Source organism: Petaurus breviceps, unplaced genomic scaffold (assembly GCF_028583685.1).
Source record: "Petaurus breviceps papuanus isolate PSGF00001 unplaced genomic scaffold, PetGlider_PUasm1.0 90763, whole genome shotgun sequence".
In the NCBI taxonomy this organism is placed as follows: Eukaryota; Metazoa; Chordata; class Mammalia; order Diprotodontia; family Petauridae; genus Petaurus; species Petaurus breviceps.
Window position 1 is genome coordinate 6,021,261 of NW_027187340.1, and position 26,237 is coordinate 6,047,497.

The window sequence follows — 26,237 nt, forward strand, 5'->3', positions numbered from 1 at the left end:
TTTATCAGTAGCATATAAAATAATTTCAGTTTTTTGTGGGATATGAGTATGGAAGATTTTTTGTTCTTTGAAAACCTTTCTTGAAATTGTAGCTTACTTTGGGTAGTTGTCAAGATCTGTCTTTCATTGGTCTTTTGATTTTTCATGTAGCATCACTACACATCATCTGGCTGTTGTCTTATAAGAGAGGTTTCTTATGTTCAACAGGGATTCTGTTAAAGCAGGAAATTGCCAATTGGTACTGCTCATTATGAATGCTTTGCTGGTTGAAGACTGTGAAATAGAATAGTAATCAGACTTGGTTCTGAAGAATAGTTGAGGACATAAGAATTCCTTTCTCTTAGTAGAAAGGTGGTGGACTGTTGGAGCAGAATGGTGTAACACCATGGAGTCACTTTGTCCATTGGCTATGTTTAACTTTTTTTTTCTTTGTTACAAGAGAGGGTTCAGTATGGTGGAAAGGATGGGGGTTATATTAGGAAATAACCTCTCTAAAAACAAAAGATTAAAATGTGTTTTAGAAATATAGTTGTTATTTTCTTTAGGTTTAGTCTGGAATGGAACTTTTCATCTCCTTTTCATTTGCTATTTTGCTAGATATCTTACATGAACTCACCATCAGGAAGTCCTTTATTGTTTATGATTAAGATTTTCTTCAGTTACACCCGTAATGTTTTGTTGTTACTCATCACAGCTATTACAATTAATTATTGACATTCCTTGGTTGATTTTTGACATTACTAAAAACTGTCTAATTTAACATAACCCATACTTTGCTCCTAAAAAACCTTTTTTATTGTTTTTAATTCCTTCTTGTGGTAGGGTAGATTTCGCTTGAAGTGGAATATAGTCTTTTGGTTACCAAGATGACCAATTTTGAGGCTTCTGAGGGACCAGAACATTTTATTTTCATAGACTCAAGTCAAAATAGGGCACTATAACTGGCTATTTAATACAATCTGAACTTGAAAAAGAATTTCTTCTTTGTTAACTTGTTTGCATTTTAGAGATTCATCCTCTGGGTTTTCTGGAAGGTATTACTAGTCTCATAGTATTTGGAATTTTAGTGTCTGTATTTTAATCATATACTTCTAGACCCATTCAAGACTTTTGGTGAAAGATTCTATTGTTATTTAATAGTTCCAAGATCCACGATATCTGTAGGAGTACTTTTTCTAGTAACGTAGATTGTATATTTTCTCTACCTTGTAGTAAAGTGTAGTGAAGTAGCTGTGACTGAAAAAATTCGTCACTGGCAGCCATCCCTTTCTTGTGATAAGCTTCTCCAGGTTCATCCAGATTGATTCTTGATAATAAACGCCTAACCCATTGCTGTCATCTATTCAGAGCCTTTACAGCTTTGCAGGAATTGTAAGGGTGTACTATTCTGTCATAGCCCTTAACCTAGAGTGTTAAAGTAGGACTTTAATGGAGGAGCATTTTAATAAATCTCCAAAGTATTGCAAGCTCATTGTTAGAGTTTTAAGGATGTCAGAGTTATATGGTAAATTCTCGTTTTACCTTTGGTATTTTTTCCATATGAATCAAAGTTAGCAACCTTTTGAATTTCTCAGGAGCTGAAGTTTATTTCTCTAGCTCATTGGGACTTTCAGTTGTTCATACTTTATTTTTTATGTAAGCCATTCTTGCAACTGAGATAAAAGATTTATTTTTATTCTTCAGAGTAATGGTACTACTTACACTTATTTTTAAAAAATAATCATTACTGCTACTACTCCTAACTGATATTTATAAGCTAGCTAGCTAACTAGAACAGTAATCAAGTGCTATATATCAGGCACTGTGCTACACAGGGTTACAAATAAAAGCTTGTCACACTGTCCTTGCCCTCAAGGAGCTTTCATTCTGATGGAGGAAGATAATGCATAATAGAGAAGGAAAAACCAAGGTATCAGGGATGGAGATGTTTGGGAAGAGCTGTGGATCTCTGGTACTGAGAAAGATAAGGCCAAAACTATTCTATCAAAGTCTAGGCAGGTTGAAGAGTTGAAGACCACTTTTCTAGTGGGGAGGGAGCTAGCTGAGGTGTTTGACTTGAGTGGATACTCTAGGTTAGAGATAGAACAATTTAAGTAAGTTACTTCATTTGATCCTCTCAGCAACCCTGTGAAGTAGGCAGGTCAGGTGTTGTTATTTCCACTTTATAGGTGAAGAAATTGAGGCTCCGAGAAGTTGTTACCAGCCCAGGGTCAGACAGTACATGGCAGAACACGGTTTCAAACCACTGTCTTATGACTCCAAACCCAGCAGTATTTACTTGATTGTTATCATTCAGTTGTTTTCAGTCATGTCCGACTCTTAGTGACTCCATTTTGGATTTTCTTGGCAAAGATACTGGAATGGTTTGCCATTTTCTTTTCCAGCTCATTTTACAGATGGAGGCAAACAGGGTTAAGTGACTTGCCTAGGGTCACATTGCTAGTAAGTGTATGAGACCAGATTTGAACTCTGGAAGATGGTCTCCCTGACTTCAAGCCCAGCACTCTATCCTCTGTGCCACCTCGCTGCCTGTTTATTGGATTACATAATCACATCTCTTCAATTAGTTAATCATTCTTTTCCAGCTTTTCTGCTGTGAATATTTTTATTTATCCCTGCTTTGCTAGACTTATTAACCTTTGGTTCTTTTTCTTTTAGTAGCTATATTTACCATAAGGATGAAATGTGGACATATTCATCTTTCTAGCAACATTTTACTGAACATTCAATAATTCTTTACTGCTAGTTGATATATTTTATTCAGTTTTCCTTGGCAATTGTGGAGGAACATGCATATTCCTGTCTTGCTCCACCCTACTTTACTAGACATCTCAGTGGATTGAAACTACAGTAAAGGAACTTAGAAAGTAGTCTTTGTGTTTGAGAAGCAGAAGAAGTTGTTGGTGTGGACATCTTCTACAGAGAATGTCCCAAAGGCAAAACAGAATGAAGCAACAAGTGTTTATAGGGAGTCTGCCTCTCCACATGCATGTCTACACAGTGGCAGTAATTTATGAAACTTACTTTTTGTTCATTTACTCACTATGCTCTGATCAACAAACACTGGAGAAATAAATAATAAAACTAAAAACTAGGAATTTGCTAAATAATCTTACATGACTAGCTTTTTAAAAAATACTGTTGAGCATGTAACAGGTGCTTTGCAAAGATCTTCATATGTAAAGCATACTATCTAAAACTAAAAATGTTGGTATTTTGGTGGGGGTTTGGGGGAAGCAGGTGAAGAGGAGGAAGAATGCAATGTACCTTGGCTCTTTGTAGGATATGATTTGTTCTAATAAAAATATTTTCATTTCAGTTTAAAGGATTTGATCCCAACCAACTAAGTGTAGCTACATTACTCTTTGAAGGGGATCGAGAGAAGGTTCTTCAACATGAAAAGCAAGTGTATGATATAGCCGCCAAATTTGGGTATGACTTTTAAAAATGTCTATAATTCTTAGAGGAAAATGTATTAATGCAAAACAGAAGGTAAAGTTAAAATTGCATCCCTTTAGCCTCTCTAACATACATAAATTGGTTTATTTTATCCTGTTTGTATTCCTGAATTTGTAGTTATACAGTAATGTATTTTGAATGACAGGATATTTAACTATTGCTTCATGAGTTATATCAGTTTTATAGAAAGTTGGACTGTTCCGTTGTGATTATCTGACCAGACATAACATTTAAATTTTTTTTCTTTAAGTCTTTGAATTAATGTTTGTTTTTACAATGTATATGTACCTAAAAGTAGCAGCAGAGTGTGCCATACAGAAGGAGAGGTCCATATCGTTAGGTTAATATTTAGTGGACAGTATTGACAATAACATATGAATAAAGCAAGCTATTAGTATGTTTTAAAAAGGAAATTGTGTTTAATCAAAGGCATTTGATAAATTATCTATAACCCACCCTCTGTCACTGGATTGTTTTATGTTGGTTCAAAGGAACAGAAAACATTTCACTTCTGTAACAGGCTGAGTAATGATAGGGTGGTTTCTGTCTGTCTGGTTTGATGGATTACAAGACTGATCAATGTAAACCATAGTGAAAATGTCATTTGTCCCAACAACATTTTTTTTTCTATTCTGCTTTAAAACATAAACTGACAATTTTCTAGAAACTGTTGTTTACTGTTGAATATACATTGAGATTACTCATGTTTGTAATCTATTTTCCAGTAAGTTCTTCACATATCTTTATCTCTAGAAATATACAGTGTATGTCTATTCAGTTTGAAATAATCTTTGTAAATATTTATTGTCCTCTACATTTTGCTTTATGTCACAGAAGGCACATTAATATTTGATATGGAAACAAAGGTCTTAGAATACCTTGTTTTATGTATTTTTAAAAAATATATGTCTTGGATAGACTTTTACTTTTTATTGCTAGAATTAAGGAGATTGAGTGGTAAAAGTGTAGTGTTCTTAAGTAAGTGATCTAATTAATCTTAACCAAAGCCAAGTTTTTAGAGGAGTATTTATTATTGTACTGGCCTTACATATTGAAAATTAATTTTTTTGCCCTGTTTTGAAATTAACAAGTATAGTTTTTATCAGGGGAAACAGTAACTTCTAATTTTCTCCTCTTCTCTCCCACTTTTTTTCCTTTTCTTATTTTTTGGCTGCTCCATTTCCTCATCTTCTCCATTTCCGCTGATGTGTTGATTGAATTAACTAAAAAGATAATCCAGAAAGAAGAGAAAGTTTAGTGATTAAATGGTGGGACTGGGTTTCAGTTGTACCAATTTTTTGCTTAGATTTGATGTGAGCACTGGCAAGGGATTTAACCATTTTGTGTCCATTTCCCCATCTTTAAAAAATTTTTGTTTGGGTTCATTATTTTGGTCTTAAGTCATATACTTTGTACTTAGTGACTGAGATGCAGAAATGAAATTCTCATTTTAGATAGCATGCAACTAATTTAGCCTAAAATATTCAAAACCTTTACAAATTGAATTTCCTTCTAAAACATTTAAGTTAGAATTTATGTAGTTGAAACCTTAAGATTCTATGCTGTGAATCCTTGAATATATTATAGTGGTATTGAAGTTAATGTATTTAGAATTGAATTGTTTTACCAGTGCTGGGGGAACAGAGTACTGTTGCTCTGTGGTTTGAGTGTGGTTCCGGTTAGTTACCACCTTACGGTAGTGTTTCCTTATAATATGATTTAAAATCATTGATCTTATTTCTGCAATCTAGTTTGGCAATGCTGATTATAAATATTTCAAGGCACAGCCCTTTTTCTAGGGCATGGTTTATTTTTATTTAAATATTACTATGGTGCTAGATTACTGTGACTGATGCTTATTTCTTCCCATCCCTTCTCTTAGCTTTGGGATGGAAGTGGGAACAGTTAAGGTCTCACTTATTTGGTCTCTAAGAAAGGAAGGGATAGGGCCAGCCATAAGCATGAGCTCTGTGCTGTCATGGTGTCTTAGTATCTCTCCCATAACAGAACAGTCTCACAATGGTAAGTGTGGGGGATGAAATCCAACAAACTTCTGTGGATGACCTGGGCTTCCAATTAATCAAATAGCTAATTATGGATACTTAATCTCCTGTGGGATCTTTGGCTACCTATGCTCTGTACCCTTTTCCAGTTCTAGAACTCTTATCAAATCAATATCAGCATTGCTCCTTAAAACTGTTTTGTCAGTCTGCTCCCCTATAGCTCCATTCACTATCCCTTTGATCTCCCAAACTAAAACAGCCATCCTGGGCTCCTACTTCTCTCTTTATGTTGTTTTCTCTGATTAGAATGTAAACTTCTTGAGGCTAGAAACTATCCCTTTTTTTAGTTGTATGTCCAGAGCTTAGCTTGATGTTTGGTATATGATAAAAATTTGCTGGAAAAGGATCTTTCATTCATTCTTTCATTCCTATATTCACATAGATTTCCATTATGGAATGAAAGGGAAGTTTCACAGTTTACTTTTTTTCCGATCTCTCTGGTCCCCAAACAAGTACACAGTGCTTTGTGAGTGTTTTTCTTAAGAACTTTAAGAGACTATGGGAGAATTTATAGGCTTAAAAGTAGTAAGCATTGGGAAATTACATTGTTATGGAAACTCTACAAAAACCTTCTAGTAATAGTTGCTCTATATAATTTTCAAAATGTGAAAAATGGCCACGTTAAAAGGAAACTTCTTTGTTCAGGTTTTCAACCTAATCAATGAGATAAAAACTCAGGGCTAAGAATTGAAAGGAGTTTATTACGATATATCAGGGTAGCCCATAACATATTGATGGACTGATCACTGGGGATCAGTAAGGGATCCAAGATGGAGCCAGTTTTTATTGATATCTTTCATAACAAGATAAAGACAATTCAGATAAATCCATATCAGCAAAAGAGGATAGGCTGTTGCACCTCAGCACCTCCCCAGTTGCCCATAGCGGGAAGGCTAGCAGGTAGGAACTATGGGGTAAATTGCAGGAAATAGAAAGGTGGCAAACTAGATGATGCCTCCCCAGCAGAGCTTCCCCCAGCACTGATTGACAAACAGGATTGAAAACAATGGATCACTGAGTCAGCATAGTTTTCAATAGCCATAGGCTAGATTTTAACTTGTAGTCTTATCCTTCTTGTAGTTTTGGGATGCAGGCTCATCCAGCTTTTCCTATATCTTTCTTATTTTTGTGTTGGGTTGTCTTTTTTCTTCTTCTCTTTTTTTCCTAGTAGGAGAATAAGAGATAATGGGTGCTAGTCGTATATAGTCATATGACTATGAATGTCAGCAAAATATAATAGACTCTCCATGTAGAAGGCAGAAGCAAGATATTTATTCTGACACCAGAAAGCCAAATCCCAACACAGAAAACTGAATCCATCATAGCAACAAAGAAGTAAATACACCTTATCACTGCAGGAAGCAGCACCATCACAAAGCCTTCCCACAAACGCTAACAATACTAGCTGTCTGCTTGCCTGCATCCTTTCTCTCGCTCCATCCTAACTGTTCTGACTCCCAGCTTTTTCTTAGCTCTGCTCCACTTTTTCTGCTCCACTGGCTCAGCAAACTCCTCCCACCACAGACTCCATGTGATTACATTTGGCCTATTAAGGGGCAGCAAAAATCTTCAGATTCTCATTACCATTACACTAATTTGACCCACAAAGATTCAAGCAATATAACTTGAATTTAAGAGCTAATTCCATACTTCTTGCTTTAATTTAGTTTAATGAAGCCTTTACACAGTCACATCATCCCTGAAAAATATAGGTAGTTTCCTTCCAAGCTTCTCTGTGTTAAAAGGCTCACTTTTCTCTTGCTGTTTATTTTATCAGAGCTTTTTCCTGTCACCTTAGGATACTTATGGGCCAAATGATCTGCTTTTCTATGACATCTCTCTCTTTTAGCAACCCTTTATCTAGGACCTTTAGTCATTCTCCAGCCCCTACAGTTATTTTGTTTTCCAGTATTTGTTTTCTATGTTTTGTCTTTACCTAAATATATGTATGTTATTGCTTCTGTTAGAATCTAATCATTGAGGGTGAGGATGTTTCACATTTGTCTCTGTATCCCTGCACCTCGCACAGTACCTAAAAACTAGTAGGCACTTATTAAATAATTGTTGGTTGTTTTACGATGTGCCATAATTCAGGTGTTTTATCTTGTTCATTTATCCCCAGGTTTTGGAAACTGAGTCAATATAGATATTGGAGTGTTGGGGTTGGTTTGAGGCAACACAGAAATCTTTTCCATTGTTCATAACCTGATGTAGGACCCATAGGAATTAAAAACTATTCTTCCTGCTTCCCCACTTCTTTCACCAGCTGACTCCAGGAATGATTGATTTAGCTATGTAAAAGTAGTAATTATTTTTATTTATATGAGTCTTACTATTTATGACTAATTTTCATGCAAACTGGTAGTGATTCTACATATTACTCAATGCAAATGACATTGTTTTCAGCCAAGTACACACACACACACACACACACACACACAAACACAAACAGAGAGAGAACTGGGAAGGGTGGGACAGAAGAATAGAGATAGAGGTGGAGTTTTGTTTGTAAGGGATAGGAAGAGGCCAGTTTGACTTGCCTTAGGTTTGCCAGAGAAAGAATAATGTGTAACAAACCTGGAAAGATAAGTTAGAACAAAGTTGCCATCGAGAGAAAAAAGAAAGTTTGAATAAGAGTGGACTTTGGAGGGAAAAAAGTGAATTAAGTTTAAGTTAATATGAATTTGAGAAGGGCTCACTGGTGATGTGGAGCTAGAGAGCAGGAGATGCAGATATCTTGAGGTTTCTTGAGAAAGATTTCTCAGGAGGAGGAAATGCAAGCATCGAGAAAAAGCCTTGGCCATGGTTGTACAGCTAGACAGTGAGAGAGTTAAGACAAAATAACCCAGGAGCCCTTTTACAGTATCACCATTTTTGTTGTTGTGCGTATAAAAACTACTAAATTAAGGGAATTCTGCCTTTTTTTTTTTTGACATAGGATGTACTTGCTTATAGAAGAGCTAGGAAAAGCATTTGTACAGTTAGTTGTATGAAATGAATTATGAAAATTTAAATTTTAAAAAATTTAATAATAATTTATTAATAAATAAAATTTATATTTAATAAAATTTTATTAATGAATAATAAAATAAAAAAACACATTATTTATAATGGCATTCCGAACCTTCCTTTGTCATATTTATAATAGTAGCATCTCACGTGTATGTTACTTTGCATTTTGTCTGTACATTGTTTTGTAGGCTTTCATGCAATGTTTAACATATATGTTTGCCTTCCTATAAAAGATTGTAAACTATTTTAAGCACAGGGGCAGTATTTTTGCTTCTTTTTTTACTGCCTGAAGTACCTAGTGCTCTACACATAGGTGGTCAGTGAATACCTGATGAATGAGTAAATGTATGTGGTGTCTTTAAATGATCAGTATTTGTATATGGATAACTTGATTACCAAGAAATAATTATGTGAGATAGAGATTAGGTAGGCTCCTTGTTCTTCATTCATTTTTTCCCTTTGCTGACTTTTAAAATAAAAATCTGTTTCTAAAGTAGGGTTGGGGAAAAGGATTACTAATCTCAAAGAATCTGTTCAGCTTTGCTGTTTTTATGAATTTGTTATTTATGGGAATGGAGAAGAGGTTGAAATTAATGACTAAGAATAATCTAAAAGTTTACCAACAAATTAGCATTAATCATGCTCTGTTCCTGACTCACTGCTAGACTAGAAATTGTAGAGGAGGCACAGATTTGCATTGAGAAAGCAAGTTTCCTCTCTGGGAGTTCCTTATATTAATGAAATAATAGATCATGCCATAAAAATATAAATAAAATTATGTATACTTCATTTTTAAAATGCACATGAATAATTTACTCTTGCAGTGGTTTGGCAGCTGGAGAAGACAATGGACAGAGAGGTTATTTGCTGACTTATGTCATTGCGTATCTTCGGGTAAGTCACCTTTCATTGATCCATTGCCTGTTCCAAAACCCACCTCTCCCCAACCCCCCAATCACCTACTGTAGCTAGTGTATGCAGTAATGGAACTGAGGTAGCAAAATCTCTCTTTTTTACCAACTTTCAATGAGAGTTATTCTTTCTTAATTGTGCTTTTCATTTTCCTCTGTTTTTCAGCTTCTCAATTTGTCATATTGGTTATCTTTATCCTTATGCAATTTTAAATAGAAGGTCTGATGACCATTATTTAACAGATTATCTTATTGAACCTAGCTAACCTAATCCTTTAACCTATTTTAAATATATTAAATACTATCTTAAATTATCCTTTAAAAATAGACATGGGCATATTTCAGGTTAAAAATTGGAATCAGGATTTGTGACTGACTTAAAGCAGTTTTGGGAATGTTGATAAAAGCTTGTAAATGAAAATGATTAATGTAAGGTATAATTTTTAGTGAATATATGAATGGATAATGAGGGTGTCTTCCTTTCTTATGATGCACTATTAATGTATTAAATTTTGTCTCAAGAATCATTTATTTTATGTATTCTTATACTATTTATGCAAACAAGAAATTGGTTATCTCATGATGAGTGTAATATTTTGTCATAAAGTTACTCTGATTCATAGTACAAGGATATTTATCATTCTGAACTGAAGAGTGCAATTAGTGTTCTTCTCTTTCAGATTGCTGCTTTAACAACAGTTCTTTAGTTGATTTACCCTTTTGGTGATTACTGACCATGAGATTAATATTGCTTACGTGTGAATGAAGACATTTCACCTATTCTGTTTTTTTTCAAGTGCATGCTTTTTTTTGGGGGGGGGTCTTGCCACTTATATGGTAGCTGCAATGAATTATTTGCAATGCCCTACTAGCTAATGCTTTATATTGATTTCTTTTGAACTTTTGGTCAAGATATTGTCCCTGATCCCTGTTTCTTTGTGTAGCAGTCATTCTCTTTCTAAATCTGTTTTTCTTTGGGAAGGTCCTTGCAGAAAAAAAGGCTTTCTTCTTTTCCTAAATTGCTCTAAAATCATCCCACTTGATTATTTTTTTCCTTTTCTTTTTAGTATCACAAAGGTATTTGTTTTTCATTGTGATACCTTAGATTTTTTTAAATGCTGGGGAAGTGGCTTTGCTTTTTTTTTTTTTTTACTTAAAACTAGGAAATATAAATCCTGCTCTTCAAGTTATTATTTCTTACCTACCATTTCCTTTCACTTCACTAGTGTTTTTCTAAGAATGATAGATGTCACATACATGAATCACCACTAAAATAGTTATAAGTTATTTGACTTAAAGGTTCATCCTTTACTATAGGATTTTTGGTAATGAAATTGTGCTTTTAATTTTTTGTAATTTTCTATATCCTCTGTTATGGATTTCTGTTTCCTCAATGCCTCATTTGCCCTGTTAACCTGGAGACTCTTGTAACTTGGTTGTATGAATGCTTGGCTCTGTATAAAGATTTTTATCCTCTTTTATATCTTTTGCTTTTTTTGTTTTTTAACTCAGTCAGATTTCTTTGGTTCTGAAGCTATAATGAACTTTTAACAATTTTTATTTTGCAATGATTCATATATGTAACTTAAAGAATTTTAAAAATTAATTTATAAAAACATCTAAAATACTGCTTTTTCAGAGCTCTAACATTTCTGACTTTTCTATTTCAAAAGTTTTTTTGAGGGAAATACTCAATACTATTTTCTTTAACTGTATGAGGAAACTCATACTATCTTAATTACTCTTTTGTAATCCCATACCCCAAGAACTAAATAACAGCTAGCAGTCAGTTTGAAGTATGTAAATTTTATTAAAGTCATGTGGTTGAGGAAGAAAAATATCAAAAAAATTTTTTCACTTTGCAACATAGAAATTGATTATCTGTAGAAGGTGTATAATGGTTTTGCATCAGAAAAATGAAGTCAGTTTCATAAGTACAGTTAAATCACAACCTCTCCATTGACTTAACTTTTTCTATCTTCTCTCCACATTTTAAACTTTGTATGATCTTTAAACTTTTGCTTGATTGACTAAAAAATTTTTAAACAAGTTTAATATTTTCAGAGTGATGGATTCAAACCTTTACAACAATAAAAAAGGTACAGCTGAGACATGTTAACAATAGTCTGAGCTTCAAATGACCTTACTCTTTTCATCTGCAATGTGACATGTTAAAGGGGTACTAGCTAATGTTCCTTTAGTGTGGACACCTGATTGCTTAGGTGTTTGACTGAGATGGCTTGATGGTTTTCTAGAGATCACAAAATTTGTGTATTTCCTAGCACTATAATGGCATAGAGAGGAACAGGTAGCCTATAATTGGAAGTATGCCTATAGTATAAATTACAGATGATTAATATTCTTTTTTTATGTGTGTATTAACAGGACCTGGGCTTGGAATACTATGTAATAGGAGAATCCTTTGAAACTTCTGCTCCTTGGGATAGGTAAAGTGTTAAAATGCCTTAACAGTAAATCATGCATTTGAATACATTTGTAAAGATCTTGTTAGAATTGTTGAGGATTATATGATGTGTCTTAGTCATAAGTCTTACAGGATTTTAGTTTACTAATTAAGGAAATTAGATTAAAAATTAGTATATAAAAACTTTTATATAATTGTAGGTAGAGATTGAGGAGGTAGGAAGAATCCAAGCACATGAGAAATTTTTAGTTCTTTCAATGTCATCAAGATTTTAGGAGTTAATTGTTAGAACTTCTAGAAAAATTTTACCTTCAGGTATAATTTTTGTGTGTATGTATTTTTTTTATTTCTTAGCAATTTTTTTAAAGCCATATTAGCTTTAAAAATAAGATCTTTCAAATAATTTATATAACTTAAATAATTTAGAGCCCCTACAAGATTGTTTGTAAGATAGCTAGGTGGCTCAGTGGATAGAGCTCTGGGCCTGCAGTCAAGAAGACCTGAGCTGAAATCTGGGCAGAGACACTTACTAATTGTGTGACCCTGGGAAGGTCACTTAACCTTTGTTTGTCTTAATCCACTGAAGAAAGAAATGGTAAACCACTGTAGTATCTTTGCCAAGAAAACCTCATGGACAGCATTGGTGTCCTGTGGTCCATGGTGTCACAAAGAGTTGGACACAACTGAATGACTGAACAACCACCACGATAATAGAAGACAGTTTAATGCATCTTATTTGCTACTATGCTTAAGTGTTTGGGGTGGGAGAGGGCAGAGAGAGGAGACAGCTATTCAATAAATACAAATAGTTCTTTTATCAAATTCTAGAGCTTTAGTGTAGAATTTGCCATGTGACCTTTGGGTAAGTCACTTTACCTTTCTGGGCCTCGGTTTTCTAATTTATATATATATATATAAATTTTTCTTCTCTTGTGTTAGGTTTGCCAATATTTACTTTCCCTTCTAGCTCTATATAATTTCTATCTTTCTAGCTCTGTTTCTACAATAAATAGTATCTCAAGATTTTTAGTAGCCTGGCTTTATTATATATATAAGAAGGGTAGTTTTGTGAAATAAGGATGGAAAGGTAAGTAGCATTCAGATTTTTGTAGAGAGTTTTAACAGCCAAAACATTTAAAAATATATTCTTTTCAACCTTTATTTTGATAGTATAATGAGTAGAATTTATTTTCTTTAACCTAATGTTTCGCTTTGGGCATTATTTTTGGAAAGTCATATAGCTTCTCTATACCTTTGTTTCCTTGCTTGTACAATATGTTATTATGAGGATTAAAAAAAAAAAAACAACTCCTTTTGGTTTTGTGGTGCTACAGATGTGTACAGTATTATCTTAAAAATGTGAGTTAAGGATTGGGAGAAGCATTGTATTGCAGTGAAAAGAGTGCTTGCTCAGCTTGGCATTAGAGCTTTGAGCCTCAGTCAGCTCTGCTTCTTACTGCTTAGATGACTTGGTGACAAGTCACATCGTCTCTCTAGGTCTCATGACCCTCCTCTGTAACATCAGAGGGTTGGAATAGATAACCTCTTAAAATCTGTTTTAGTTCCAAGTCTGTGAACATAAAATCCTATGATTTTGTTGACTGAGAATAAAAACCCAGCATTATGCTTAAAACAATTTTAGTAGAAAATTTTGATATGAGTATAAAAAACTGAGTAAACACACTTCTTTATCACTAATAGAAATGGAAGATTCCACCAAAGATGAGAAAGAATTCATCTTTTGCAAGCAGTTAAAAAGAGGATAATACTGCCTATTCTACTTAGTTCACAGATTTGATATGAGAGAAACCTGTGTAAACCTATCTCATCATGAGGAATTGCTACCATCATCATTATTATTAATTAACTTTTGTTGTTAGTTGGTCCATGTTGCTGGGTACTGCCCTTAATCCTGCTCTTCAGGATTAATGATCCTTTTTCTTTCCACTTGGACCCTCAGAGGCTCCTGTTGTTGTTGAGTCATTTCACTCGTGTCCAACCCTTGTTGACCCTATTTGGAATTTTCTTGGCAAAGATACTGAAGTGAGTTACCATTTCCTTCGCTTCATTTTACAGATGAGGAACTGAGGCAAAGTGACTTGCCCAGGATCACATAGCTAGTTAAATGCCTGAGGCCGATGTCTGAGTCAGGAAGATGAGTCTTCCTGACTCCAGGCCTAGCATCCTATCCACTGCACTGCCTAGCTGCCCCTTGAGATCACATAGTCCAATCCATTTGTTTTATAGATGAGTAACCTTTGAGAAATGAATTTTCTCACTCATGAGTTGCCCATTGAAACCCAGTCCTCTTGATTCCCAGGTCAGTATTCTGCCCTGCACATGCATCTTTGAAGTGAGATGCAACATGATCTATTTCAAATTAAAGAATCTGTATTAAAATGCTGGATCTGCTAGTTAGTTACATGACTTTGGACAAATATTTAACCTCTCTGGTCTCAGTTCCCCATCTGTAAAATGAAAGAGTTGGACTAGATGGATTCTTGTGGCTCTTAAGTACTTTATTTTTTTAGGGTATTTTAAATCCAGGAGGATTGTTAAAAGGGGCGTGGGAGTGGGGAGAAGGGAGGTATAGATGACCTCTACAGGCCTATAGGGAAGTGAGAAGCAAGATTTTTACTTGTAAGTAAAACAAAGCATGTAACTTTCTTATGTATACGTTATGACTTTGAACAATACATTTTCTGACATTAACCTGAAAGGTTGATTCACCCTTTAAATGGGTTTTTTTCTCTGTGTTGAACAGTAGGTGTCCAATCTTGATGGTAAACTATTAGAATTTAAAAATGAGTATAATTATTAGTAGGATTATTTTTTTTAAGTAAAGGAAAATTCCTTAGAATTCTTTGTAAACTAGAATGAAATGAATATTGACATATGACCCTCACAACTTTCCCTGCCTGTATGACCATGGCCAAGCCATTTAATTCTGAACCTTGGTTTCTTTAGCTGTAAAATGAGGATAATAATACCTATAGGAAGTAGTACTTACCTTGAAGGGTTGTAGGGAAGATCATATCATATAATATACAAAAAATAGTTGTCAGACCTTAAAATGATGCACAAATATTAGCTGTTATTTTTTTTTAGCCAATGTTATTTTTTAAGCAATTAATATAGACCTCAGTTGTTTTTTTTTTTTAAACATGTTTTTTTATGGATTGTTCTTACCTCAAAATGGGACATTAGATTAAAACTTAAACACCACAAACTATCTTCCACCACAAGATTATTTCTGAAATTAAAAGTTTTGACTTATTTTTGTCTATGGGGTTTATTATAATGCTTTCTATTCTACATATGTTTTCAGAAGGTTATTTTGGTAGCTCTATGCAGAATTAATTGGAGAGACTCAAAGTGTATAGATCAATTAGAAAGACCATCATAGTAATTAAAGATCTAAGTGGAAAGAATGAGACAGACATGAAAGATGTTGATGAGATAAAATTGATCAAGACTTGGCGACTAATAAGAGGGAGAGTGAGGAGCCAAGGATGACTCAGGGTTGCAAACATGGGTGTCTAGAAGGAGAGTAGTGCCCCTGATAGAGATAGCAAAATTAGAAGAGGAGAATTTAGGGGAGCGCCAAGGGAGATGAATTCCTTTGGAATATGTTGAATTTGAGATGCCAGTGAGACATTGAGGTAAAGATTTCTAACAGGCGGTTGGCAATGCTTGGCTGAAGTTCAGGAGAGAGAGTGTAAGGCTAATATAGAGTTGAAAGCTGGGTTATAAGAGGTTAAGGAGAGAATGAGATGAAAGAAAGTGAAGGCACTTATTTTAGATGCCATTTTGAAGAGTTTAGCTATGACGAGCAACAGTGATACAGGATGATAGTAGGAGTAGAAGATCAAGTTAGGGATTTTTCTCATGATGGGGTAGAAAAGAGCCTGTTTGTAGGCAGTAGGGAAATGAGCCAGTAGGCAGGGAGAGATTGAAAATAAGTGAAAGAGAGGACAGAGGGGACGATCTCTTTGGAACAGATGAGATGGGTTGGGATCCTTGAGCAGTTATAAAGGTTAACTTTGGTAAGGAGTACGTCCATTTCATCATGTGAGACCAGTAAAGGAGGAGATAGTGGTAGAAAGCTTCTGAGTGATGAGGAAGGGGGAGAAGAGAAATCTCATGGTGAATGGCCTTAATTTTTTCTGTAAAATATGAGACAAGGTTCTCAGCTGAGGGGGGTGGAAGGAATAGGAGATTTGATGAGGGATGGAAAGGTTTGGAAGAACTGCTGTGGAATGTGGGCTGGTGAATTAATAAGGAAGGTGTAGAAGGATTACCTAGTGGCAATGAGGGCCCAGTTGAGGTTGTGTAACATAAATTTGTAGCGGACCCAGTTGGAATGGTTATATGATTTTCTCCACCTTTGTTCAGTAGCATTGGAATAGGAATGAGGGGAGTGAATGTTGGGAGCAATCCAAGACTGAGGCTTGGCAGGGTATAATTGGTGATATGATAAGGGGGTCTAGTAAATCAAGAGAGGAGGACAGTGTATAGTTGAATTGGTTCACCAAGGAGTCAAGATGGGGAAAATATGAGAGTATCTAGTGCAGAGAAGGTGGTTTGGGAAAGAATTGGGGGAGTTAAAGGGTATTCTGTCATGATACTGATGAACACTGGGGTTTTGTAAAAGAAGACAGAGGGAGAGGTGAAAAGCCAATAGGTTATGGTTGGATAAGGGAATTTTAGAATTCTTGAATATTGGAGGTAGTACATTTGTGGGTGATAGCACGATCAAGGGTATCCAAACAGAATAGCGGTATCTTCTATGACACTTCATGAGATAAGACTTTTTATTTTAATTAGTACTCAAAATGTAGAGTTGCATTTTATTATAAAAATGTGTTTTATTTTTTAAAAATAATGTTCTTGCGGGTTTCTCATGTTAGGAAAGCTAGCATAGGAATGGATATGTATAGTGCACATTATAGAATTAGAGTGAATACTTTGTGCTTAGAGTTGTCAGAGAATGACTTCTCGTCAGTCAATATGCATTTTTTAAGTACTGATTATATGTCAAGCACTGAGTTCAGCACTGGGTATAAAGAAAGGCAAAAGACGATCCCTTCTCTCAGAGAGGTCACAATCTACTGGGGAATACATGCAGTTATATACAGGATAAATAGGAAGTATTCAACAGAAGGAAGACACTAGAAGAGAGATTAGAGAAAGGTTCCTGTAAAAGGTGGGATTTTAGCTGGGGCTTGGAGGAAGTCGGGTTGGAGATGATTTGGAAGAGGATTCCAGGCATGGGTGGGTGATAGAGAAAATGCCCAAAGGTGAGAGATAGAGGGTCTTATTTTGAGGGACAGCAAAGAGGCCAGTGTCAGGGGGTTGAAGAGTAAATAAGGAAATGCAAAGTGTAAGAAGACTTTTGCCTCTGGTCAGTGGTTAAGAGATAATTGCCACATATGCTAAATAGATTGACAGTTTTCAAATATTTATGATACAAACACTTAAAAAGAAGACAATGAGCAGGTGAAAAAAGGAAAAGATCTCTCAAGTGTTCCATAAAACACTTGTTTTCTGCATTGATAACCATGAACTCTCACATTTAGACTTCAGAATCAAAATTCTCAATATGTGTACTTAATGAAGAATTAGAAATTATACTAAAGAAAATAGAAATGAAAAGAATCAGATGGACAGGAACAAAATGTAGGGTCCTCTTGCTAGAACCAACACAGTTTTCAAGGTGCTGAGGAATCTGTTTTCAAGATCTGTGAAAAATATCAGACAAGGAAGGAAACAGGAAGGCTTTTAAATTTTTTGCAAAAATCTACACCAAACCACATTTTTACTGTTATAAAATTAACTAAGGGGAGATAGAAAATAAAAGGTGGCACTGTGCTTATTTTTTTGTCGACTATAAAATGTATTTGTCTCACACATCACATGTCCATGTACACATACATGTATACATTGGTATCAGATCATATTGCTTGAGAGTTGTAACCACAGATGACTTTGTTGAAGAAGTCTTAGATTATTCAAAGTGAACTAAGTATAAAATAGGAACTACATGCATGCCACAAGTTCTTGCTGTTGTTGTTATTGTTTGTCCTTTGGTCTCAAAGAGAACCATGACATCAGGGAGGTGATGCCATGACATTCAAGGAATCGTATTTAAATGAGAGAGGGCTGTGCAGATTTACCAGCCTCACTTTCTTCTCCATTGCCATCCAGTAAATGGGCAGGATATAGATCAGGAAGACTGGAGATGGCCCTGGATGCATATACAGCACAAGGTCCAAATGGGAGAGGGATTTCCTATAGATGATGAGGTCTTCCCAGTAATCCTTTATGAAGGTGACATTGTGCTGATGGCATCAAACCTTAGAACATTGCAGAACATCCTAAGTGAAATTCATAGGCCTTCTAAAGGGATTGTTCAGCCTAATTATACACATAAAAAAATAAAAGTAAGCAGATAAAGAATGACTGTTGCTCAGACTTTAATACATAGTTGAGAGGACAACTCATATAGCTAGTCTGTTAGTATACAGGTTTTAGACAGCTACTGAGAATGCACAGAAAATGATGTAGGCCTGGAATTAAGTAAGAGGTGGAGAATGAACTATATTTATTGCCTTTTAGAAAATGCTTTTAATGACTCTAAACTTCTCCTAGAAACAAAGGTCCACATTTTTAACATTATTATTGTTCTGGTGGTATCATATGGTTGTTTTGAAGAATTATAGCTGAGTGTCACTCAAGGATGGTGAAAAAAGGATGGGGATAAGTAGGCTGTAACATATTACCAGTTAGTCTGGAAGTCCAGATCCCTTTCTAGTAAGCCCAGTGAAAAAGTGAACGGGAGGAAGTGTAATAGAAAAATAGATAGAGAGAGAGAGAGGAAGGAAAAGGAGGTGGGCTAGTCATATAGTAAAAATAAGGAATAACCAATGGAGACCCTTGGTTCTTTTTTTGTTTCTTCAAAATGTCAGGAGATCTAGAATATTTACTCGTTTCTCCAGAAGCAAATTTGTGGGAGGTACATGGGCAAGAGTTCCACAGAATGAGGGATTGATACCTGTACCATCGAAGGAAGTACTTATATTGATACAATAAGATCCACGAGTGTAATATGATACAATATGCTTAACAAAATTATGTTGAACATAATTTTTCTTTCCTTAATTAAGATGGTATTTCAGGAACTTAGTATCATCATGGTATAGAGTTCTGCTAAAGAGACTTCCAATTGAAAGCTTGCCAGATTAATCAGCCTTTATGTGAATTTCTGCCATTTATTAGAAAACTTAAGATTTTCTGTAATTATGCTTCTTTTCAGGGTTATAGATCTCTGTAAAAATGTAAAGGAAAGAATAGCAAGAGAGTGCAAAGAGAAAGGTGTTCAGTTTGCTCCTCTTTCTACATGCAGGTAAGTTTTTCTTATTCTTTGATCCTTTTTTTCTAGCCAGTCAATTCAATATTATTTTTGCCAATGGAAGGAAAGTATAATTTGCCCCTCTGTGTAGAGCCCGCAGTGCCACTTTGCCTGGCATACTCTCCTACCTTGGCTACCACTCGTTTAGTTCAGGACCAAGATGTCTCATTATTGCTTTGTCCCTAAACTTTCTGGAAAGCAGGATAAAGCTGTAGCCCAGGTTAGTAATATAATAGTAGCAAAAAGTCTTGCCATTGAGGTCAGGGCCATGATTCCTCTTCCTGGTAGTGAGAACAGTTTCCTACATCATAGATAGTAACTGGACATTGATCATACAACCAACAGAATTTTTTTTCTTTTGCAGATATCCACCTATTAACCATTTAATCATTTGTTGATTAAATGAATGGGGGGTAAGGGATGGAATATGGGAAGAATGTTTTAGACAAAAATTAATTAGTGAACTTGCCTTTTTGGTTCAACTTAAAAGTTGTAAAACTGGCATTGAAAGTTAATCTTGTCAGTGGTAGAGAAAAACTACTATTGTACTCACTTAGTCTTCTGACATTTATTTTCTGTGTTACTCACCAGGCAACCAAGTATAACAAGATTGATTTGAGCATTTGACCTCTCTAAAAAGTCATAGCATTGATTGGCATGGAGAGTGAATGGAAAGCAGGTCAGACTTTGAGAAAAGGATCTTATGATAAATGAAATGGTAGTACTTTAACACTTAAAAATCCATTGAAACATCCTGCATGTGTAACTTCCCAGTGTATTTCATTTAATTATTCTTTTTATTCATTTGAGGTGAAAAGGCCACATTCATAGTAAAATAATCTTCAAACTATTTTTCAGCTTCATATCTCCAGTCCAATGCTAATAAAGTCATTAAAACATTGATTCTCAGTGATTTTTTTTCCTAGTGGTGAGTACTAGATATACAAAGGAAAATACTCATTTGTTAGGGCTTTATAGGTTTTTTGGTTTTTGTTTTGTTTTGTGGTATGATAATTTGCATGTATTTGCAATATGGTGTTTTATATTTGTTATTCTGAAAGTAATTTCACTATTTTTATGATTTTTTTTTTTGCATCTGCTGCATTCTTTTTCTGTTTGTTCTGTTTTGCAGGATAATTACTTGCTACTGTAATAGAAATTTATGCATTGATTTTTATATATATATATACATATATATCCATAAATGATATGTATGTATATCAGTACATTATATGTTTGTTTAAGAGAATAATATGTGAAACTAGCTTCTAAGACAGGAAGGCCTGGGTTCAAGACCTATCTCCTGTGTACACTGATGATGTGATTCTGGGCAGACCAGTTGACCAAAATACCCTAGGCAGCTCTATAAGACTTTTAGGCTAAGTAACAGTTGCTGTTTTGTATCAGTGACAGGTGCTTCCTCACCAGGAGTTCCCTGATCCACTGAAATCATAGGTATAGACCAAAAGTGATAAGGGTAAGAGTGAAGAGAGGGACCAAACTGATGTAGAGGTTTGAATGTAAGACCTGCAAGTTTGACCTTTATTCTTTTTTTTTTTTTTTTTAAAGCAATTGGGGTTAAGTAACTTGCTCAAGGTTACATGGCCAGTTATTTCTGGGTGTGGTGCTAAGTATCTGAGCCCAGATTTGATCCCCAGGTCATCCCGACACTGGTGCTCTTACTTGCCGAGCCACCTGGCCGCCCCTTGACCTTTATTCTTTATGCAATTGGGTACCATTTAAAGGAGTCTGAGTAGGGAAATAACATAAAAACTATGTTTTAGGAAAGTTGATCTGGTGAAATTGTGTAGGCTGAATGGATGGGGACAGAGATGAAATGCAAGGCCACCAGGAAGAAGTCTGTTGCAGTTAAGCAAGGTTAAGGTAATGATGGTCTGGACAGAGTTACTGGCAGTGGGAATGAGAAAGGAAAAAGAAAGACATAGGAGATATTTGAAGAGAGAATTCATAGGACCTTGTTCCTATGAATAAAGAAAAGGGAAGAGCCATAGATGACCCCTGAATTATTTGAGCCCAAGTCACTGGGAGAATGCTAATATTATCAATGGAAATAGAGGGCTTGGTAGAAGGGCAAAAAGAATATAGTTTACTTTGACAAGTATTTGTTGAGCATCTACTGTGTCATTTGTTGTATAAAAATGTTCTCAATGACTTCTGAAGGATAAGCCTTTTGACAAATTATTTTTTCTAATTTTCAATTAAATACAAAAAATTCATTATTTTCTCCTACAATTTCACTTTTAAAAATAGCAATTGAGGCTCTGACAAGATTATTATGAGAATAGACTCACATAAGAGGATGATGCATTGCCTTTGTATTTCTTTTGGTCTTTTAAGTCAGTATTTTCTACTTAATATGTGTTAAAAGTTTTGGGAGCTCTTCTTAAATTTTACTTCCACAAGAGACTTAATTAATAGATACTCTTTATTTTGGTACTAAAAACTTAAATATTAATGTTAATCCATCATATCTAGTAATCCATATTTCTTATATCCTTATTAAAACTTTAGAAAACTTTGGCGGTTGAGATAGGCAGCTTTTATTTCAGGGTATATTTTTTTTCTGTAATTCATTTTTGGCATTCTTCCACCCAAAGAACAACTTAGATTTTACCTGGCAAGGAAAAAAAAATCTCCCTATTCCTATACCCATCAAAACATTAAAATGGAAAAAAAAGAAAATTACAGCAAGTTTTAATGTATTCAGAATGCCAGGAAATGAAATGGTTGAGTCAATTAGGTGTCTGGTTAATATAGTAAAATATATTTATTTAATATTGAGGGAAACAGCTTAATTTAAACTTAAATAAGTCAGATTGTACTTTTGGATTTTGCAATGCCTTAGTGAATCCAAGCTTATTGTTTGTGGTTATTTTGATTTAGTGGTGTTCACTTTTTAACCATAGTGGGTTTACTTTGTTGAACTACATTGTAATATAATGACTATAGTTATACACCCAATTTTATATATGTATTTAGGGGCAATCTTTTTAAAACTCTGAAACAAAAAAAAACAACCAAATTTACCATAAAAATCCTACCATAGAAGAAAGGCAGTATTTTAATTGTGGGCTCTATTTTCAGTGTATAATGATTCATATGTTTTATTCAGCATTTTATCAAAAGCTGTCTTCTGTATTTGAATACAAATTTCCACTCTATGGACTTTTTTCCCCCTTAAAGTCTTATGGCGTAGAATTCTTGGTTAGCAAATACACAAATTCAGAACTTATAGTTGATCTATTGGAGGTTACAGATCTTTTTGAAATTAAAGAATAGACTTTGATTTTTGGCAGCCATTATGGCAACTTTTCCAGGTGATTTGGGGACTTTTCATCATGCTTTGAGGTACTCATATGTGTTGTGAACTGAATCAGCTGTTGAGATAACAAAAATTTAGGATTCACTTCTTTACCATCAGGTGTTTTCTATCATGTGAACATGATCTTTGGCTACTGATGTTATCAAAAGCGTTTCATAATCCAGTGTAAAATTTTGTCAGCTATTTATCTATTGAAAATTGAACCTAGTGTGTTGTATAACTCCACTAGGCTTTGCAGGAAAGGCTGATTTTTTTTGGATGATGAAAGTATTCTTTTTGAATATCTTAATCTTATGTATCTTCTATTTCTTTTTTTCACTTAATATTTATTGGTGCATGTCAGATAGGGATACTATACCTATCTTAATCTGTATATAGTTTATATCAGATTTTATCACTTCAGATTTTAAGTTCAGTAACTTCTGATAGAACTTAGTATCCTTTCCTTCACTTGCCTACCATTTTTCTTATACTTTATAAATTTTTGCTTAAAAATTTATCAATTCAGTGGATCTTTTTGATGAGTGAATTAACATTAGAAAAAGGCACAGCTGGCAAATTGGCAGTAGCAGAAGAGATTAAGCATTGTTGAATAGCTTATTTCTTCTGTTGCAAGGCACCTAACATTTGGCCTGAAAGATCATTAAAATTTTAGATTAGATTTCTATTTGTATTATGTAGTAAAAGGGGTATTTCCTCTGTATTTGTTACTTTTGCTAAATTGAATTCGTTGCGGGAACCTTGCTAATTGGGTTTGCAGATTTGAGTATGATTACCTTTGCTTTCATTTAAACTCCTTAGCTAATTGCATTTGCATAGCCAGGGTGACTTGTGCTTTATAAAAGATAGGAAGATGTGAAATTTGTTAGACAAATGTTTAATTTCTTCTGTACCAAAAAAAGTCATTTGACATTTAAAGCCTATCTATGTATTAAATCATGATGCAGTTGATATGTTCATTTCAAAGGAGTTCATAGCCTATTTTAGTCAGTCAAGTCAAAACAGTCCTAAAGATGATTGAAATGAATAGATTAGTTATGCTACACATAGTCTGATCGATGGTTTTTGTCATTCCTAAACTTTAGACCTAAAATTCTTATTTTAAATTTTGTACTTTATCTGGAGAGTTGGGAAGTTACCACCACATCCTTTTTCTCTTGGACATGTCACTTTAGATCTGTCTCCATTCTCTTTATCATGATGCATGGATTCATTCAATAGCTACCTACTGTGTTTCCCCAATAATAAGACCTATCCCGAAAATAAGCCCTTCCCTTACTGTGTAAAATTCCTCTAAAATAAGCCCTCCCCCGAAAATAAGCCCTATTGAGATTGCTACTGTAGTGAAGGTGATACCCTGCACTACACGCTACATTATGGTATCCTCGGTATGCACCCCCCCCCAGGTGAAACGCACGCCTGCATCCAATCAGAGCTGCAGCAGTGAGCGCGTCATCCTGTTCTTCCCCAGTGATTTGCTTGCTGGTACATTTTTTTGTTCACATTTACCTGTTTATTAAAATTGCTGTCAATGTTCATTAAAATAAGTCCTCCCCAGAAAATAAGCCCTCTGGTGTTTTCTGTCCAAAAAATTAATAAGATAGTGTCTTATTATCGGGGAAACACGGTAGCTAGTTTACCTTCTGTCTTGTTGTTTCAGGCTATCCTGCATACTTAAGTCAGATTAATCTGCCTAAAATACTCTTTTTTACATCACTTTCATACTTAAGTGTTTACAGTGGCTCCTCTGCTACCTCTTCAGTCAAATTCAAACTACTCAGCTTAGAATTTAGACTGCATTAATTGAGCCTATTTTACTTATCCAAACTTATTTTTTGTGAATGTATGTTTCTCAGCCTAGAATCTCCTAGTCCATTTAATTTGACCTTTACTGTTTCACAGAACAAACTCATGTCTATTTCTGCTCCTTCTTTGATGTTTTTCTCTCCTGGCATTACTTTTCCTGTCTGCTAAACCAATACAATTTTAAATTAACTTAAAGATCCAACTCAGGGCATATTCTCTATGAATCTTTCTGTCTGCCCACAACAGTGTTTTCCTTTGAAATGTGGCTAGTGCTACAAATTCTTACCTTTCATTTTATATAACTTAGTTTTGTCTTCTATTTTTATTTTATGTCCAGTTAAATTATGAACCCCATAAGAGCCCTGCTCTTAATCCTGTAAGATCTAGAAGACCCATAGCTCTTACTTAATAAATACTTGTTAGTTAGTCCCTTAAACTAATTCAGACTCTTATCAAGAAGACTTTTTTTACCCTTCCCTGGACCAATTAGTTGTCTTTTAATATTTGTCAAAATTAAAAGGAGGAAAGATACTACGTTCTGTTTTTGTTAATTGCTTGTGAATAAAAACTTTTATCTACTTTTCAGAAAGACTAGTAAAAGTTCAGACAGCCTAATCTTTTCATAATTCTCCAAGAAATAAAAGTACAGTATGAAGTTTATGAAAACTTTATACTAGAAATTATGTCAACACTTCAGAAATCTTGCAACTCTTCTGTGATTCTTTTCCAAGTCCTTCTAGGTTTGAGGCCTTCATCTAGGTCTTTTAAATTGAGGTGGTGGTGGTGGATAATACCATTTCAGCATGTAGGGTATCCATTTTTCAACCAACAATCAAGTTTTATTAAACTTAATGTATGTTAGTTACTGTCCAAAGTGCTGGAGATACAATGAACAAAAGCATTCTAATGAAGGAGACAACATGTGAACCAGTACATACAAGAGGAATATAAAGTAAACAGAAGGTAATCTTAGAGACAATGGCACTCACCTGGGAATACCAGGAAATGACTTTTAGAGGAAGTAGTCCTTCAGCTGAGTTGTAAAGGAAGCCTGGGATTCTCAAAGTTAGAAGTTGGAAAAGAGTATTCCAGGCATAAGGAATATACAGTACAAAGACACTGAGATGAGAAGTGGAACGTCATATGTAAGGAATAATTAGTAGTCCAAATATGGCTGGATTGTGGAGTTTGTAGAAGAATAAAATTTCTTTATAAGAAAGACCAGAAAGGTAGGAAGGGACAGGGTTTTAAAGAGTTAAGAATGACAAATAGAGCACTTTGAATTTGAACCTGTAGGTTATAGTGAGTCACTGCAGTTTATTGAGTAGATGGTAATATGGTCCAACATACACTTAAGGAAAATCATCAGCTTGATGATTTAAGCTGAATTAAGAATGAGTTGGATTGGGACACTTGCGTCAGATAGATTAATTAGAAGGCTATTGGAATAGCCTAGACAAGAGGGAATGAAGGCCTGAAGTAGACTCTCTTTGAGTTGAGAGAAAGGAAGTACGCAGGAGACAATATAGAGAAAGAAATGAGAAGCTTTTGCAATATATTGCATGTGTGGGATGAATGACAGCGGGGCATCGACTTGTATGACTAGGAAGACGGTGCTCTTGACAACAATGAACTTGGGTTTGGAGGGAAAGATGAGTTATTTTCTGAGTGTATTGAGTTTGAGAAGACTATCAAATATATATTCAAATCCAATTTGAAATGATTAACAGGCACATTTGGTGGTATAGTAATGTAGATCAGGGGAGAGACTAGGTTTAGATAAGTAAATCTTGGAATCTTCTGTGTA

General features: G+C 34.7%; 1 protein-coding gene and 1 long non-coding RNA gene across 2 annotated transcripts in view; one reads left to right on the forward strand and one right to left on the reverse strand.

Moving 5' to 3' along the window:
- Positions 1-26,237, forward strand: part of AGPS (alkylglycerone phosphate synthase) — a 152,792-nt gene that overhangs the window by 96,895 nt on the left and 29,660 nt on the right. The window contains exons 14-17 of the mRNA XM_069068480.1: positions 3,320-3,432; positions 9,359-9,428; positions 11,831-11,892; positions 19,186-19,275. Of these exons, the coding sequence (XP_068924581.1) occupies positions 3,320-3,432; positions 9,359-9,428; positions 11,831-11,892; positions 19,186-19,275 (335 nt within the window). The remainder of the gene's footprint in view (positions 1-3,319; positions 3,433-9,358; positions 9,429-11,830; positions 11,893-19,185; positions 19,276-26,237) is intronic.
- LOC138146535 (uncharacterized) overlaps positions 4,019-26,237 on the reverse strand; it is a 42,011-nt gene continuing 19,792 nt past the window's right edge. Inside the window, exons 3-4 of the long non-coding RNA XR_011164517.1 lie at positions 14,881-14,937; positions 4,019-4,682 (exon numbers count right to left, since the gene is read on the reverse strand). This is a non-coding gene — a long non-coding RNA (uncharacterized lncRNA). The remainder of the gene's footprint in view (positions 4,683-14,880; positions 14,938-26,237) is intronic.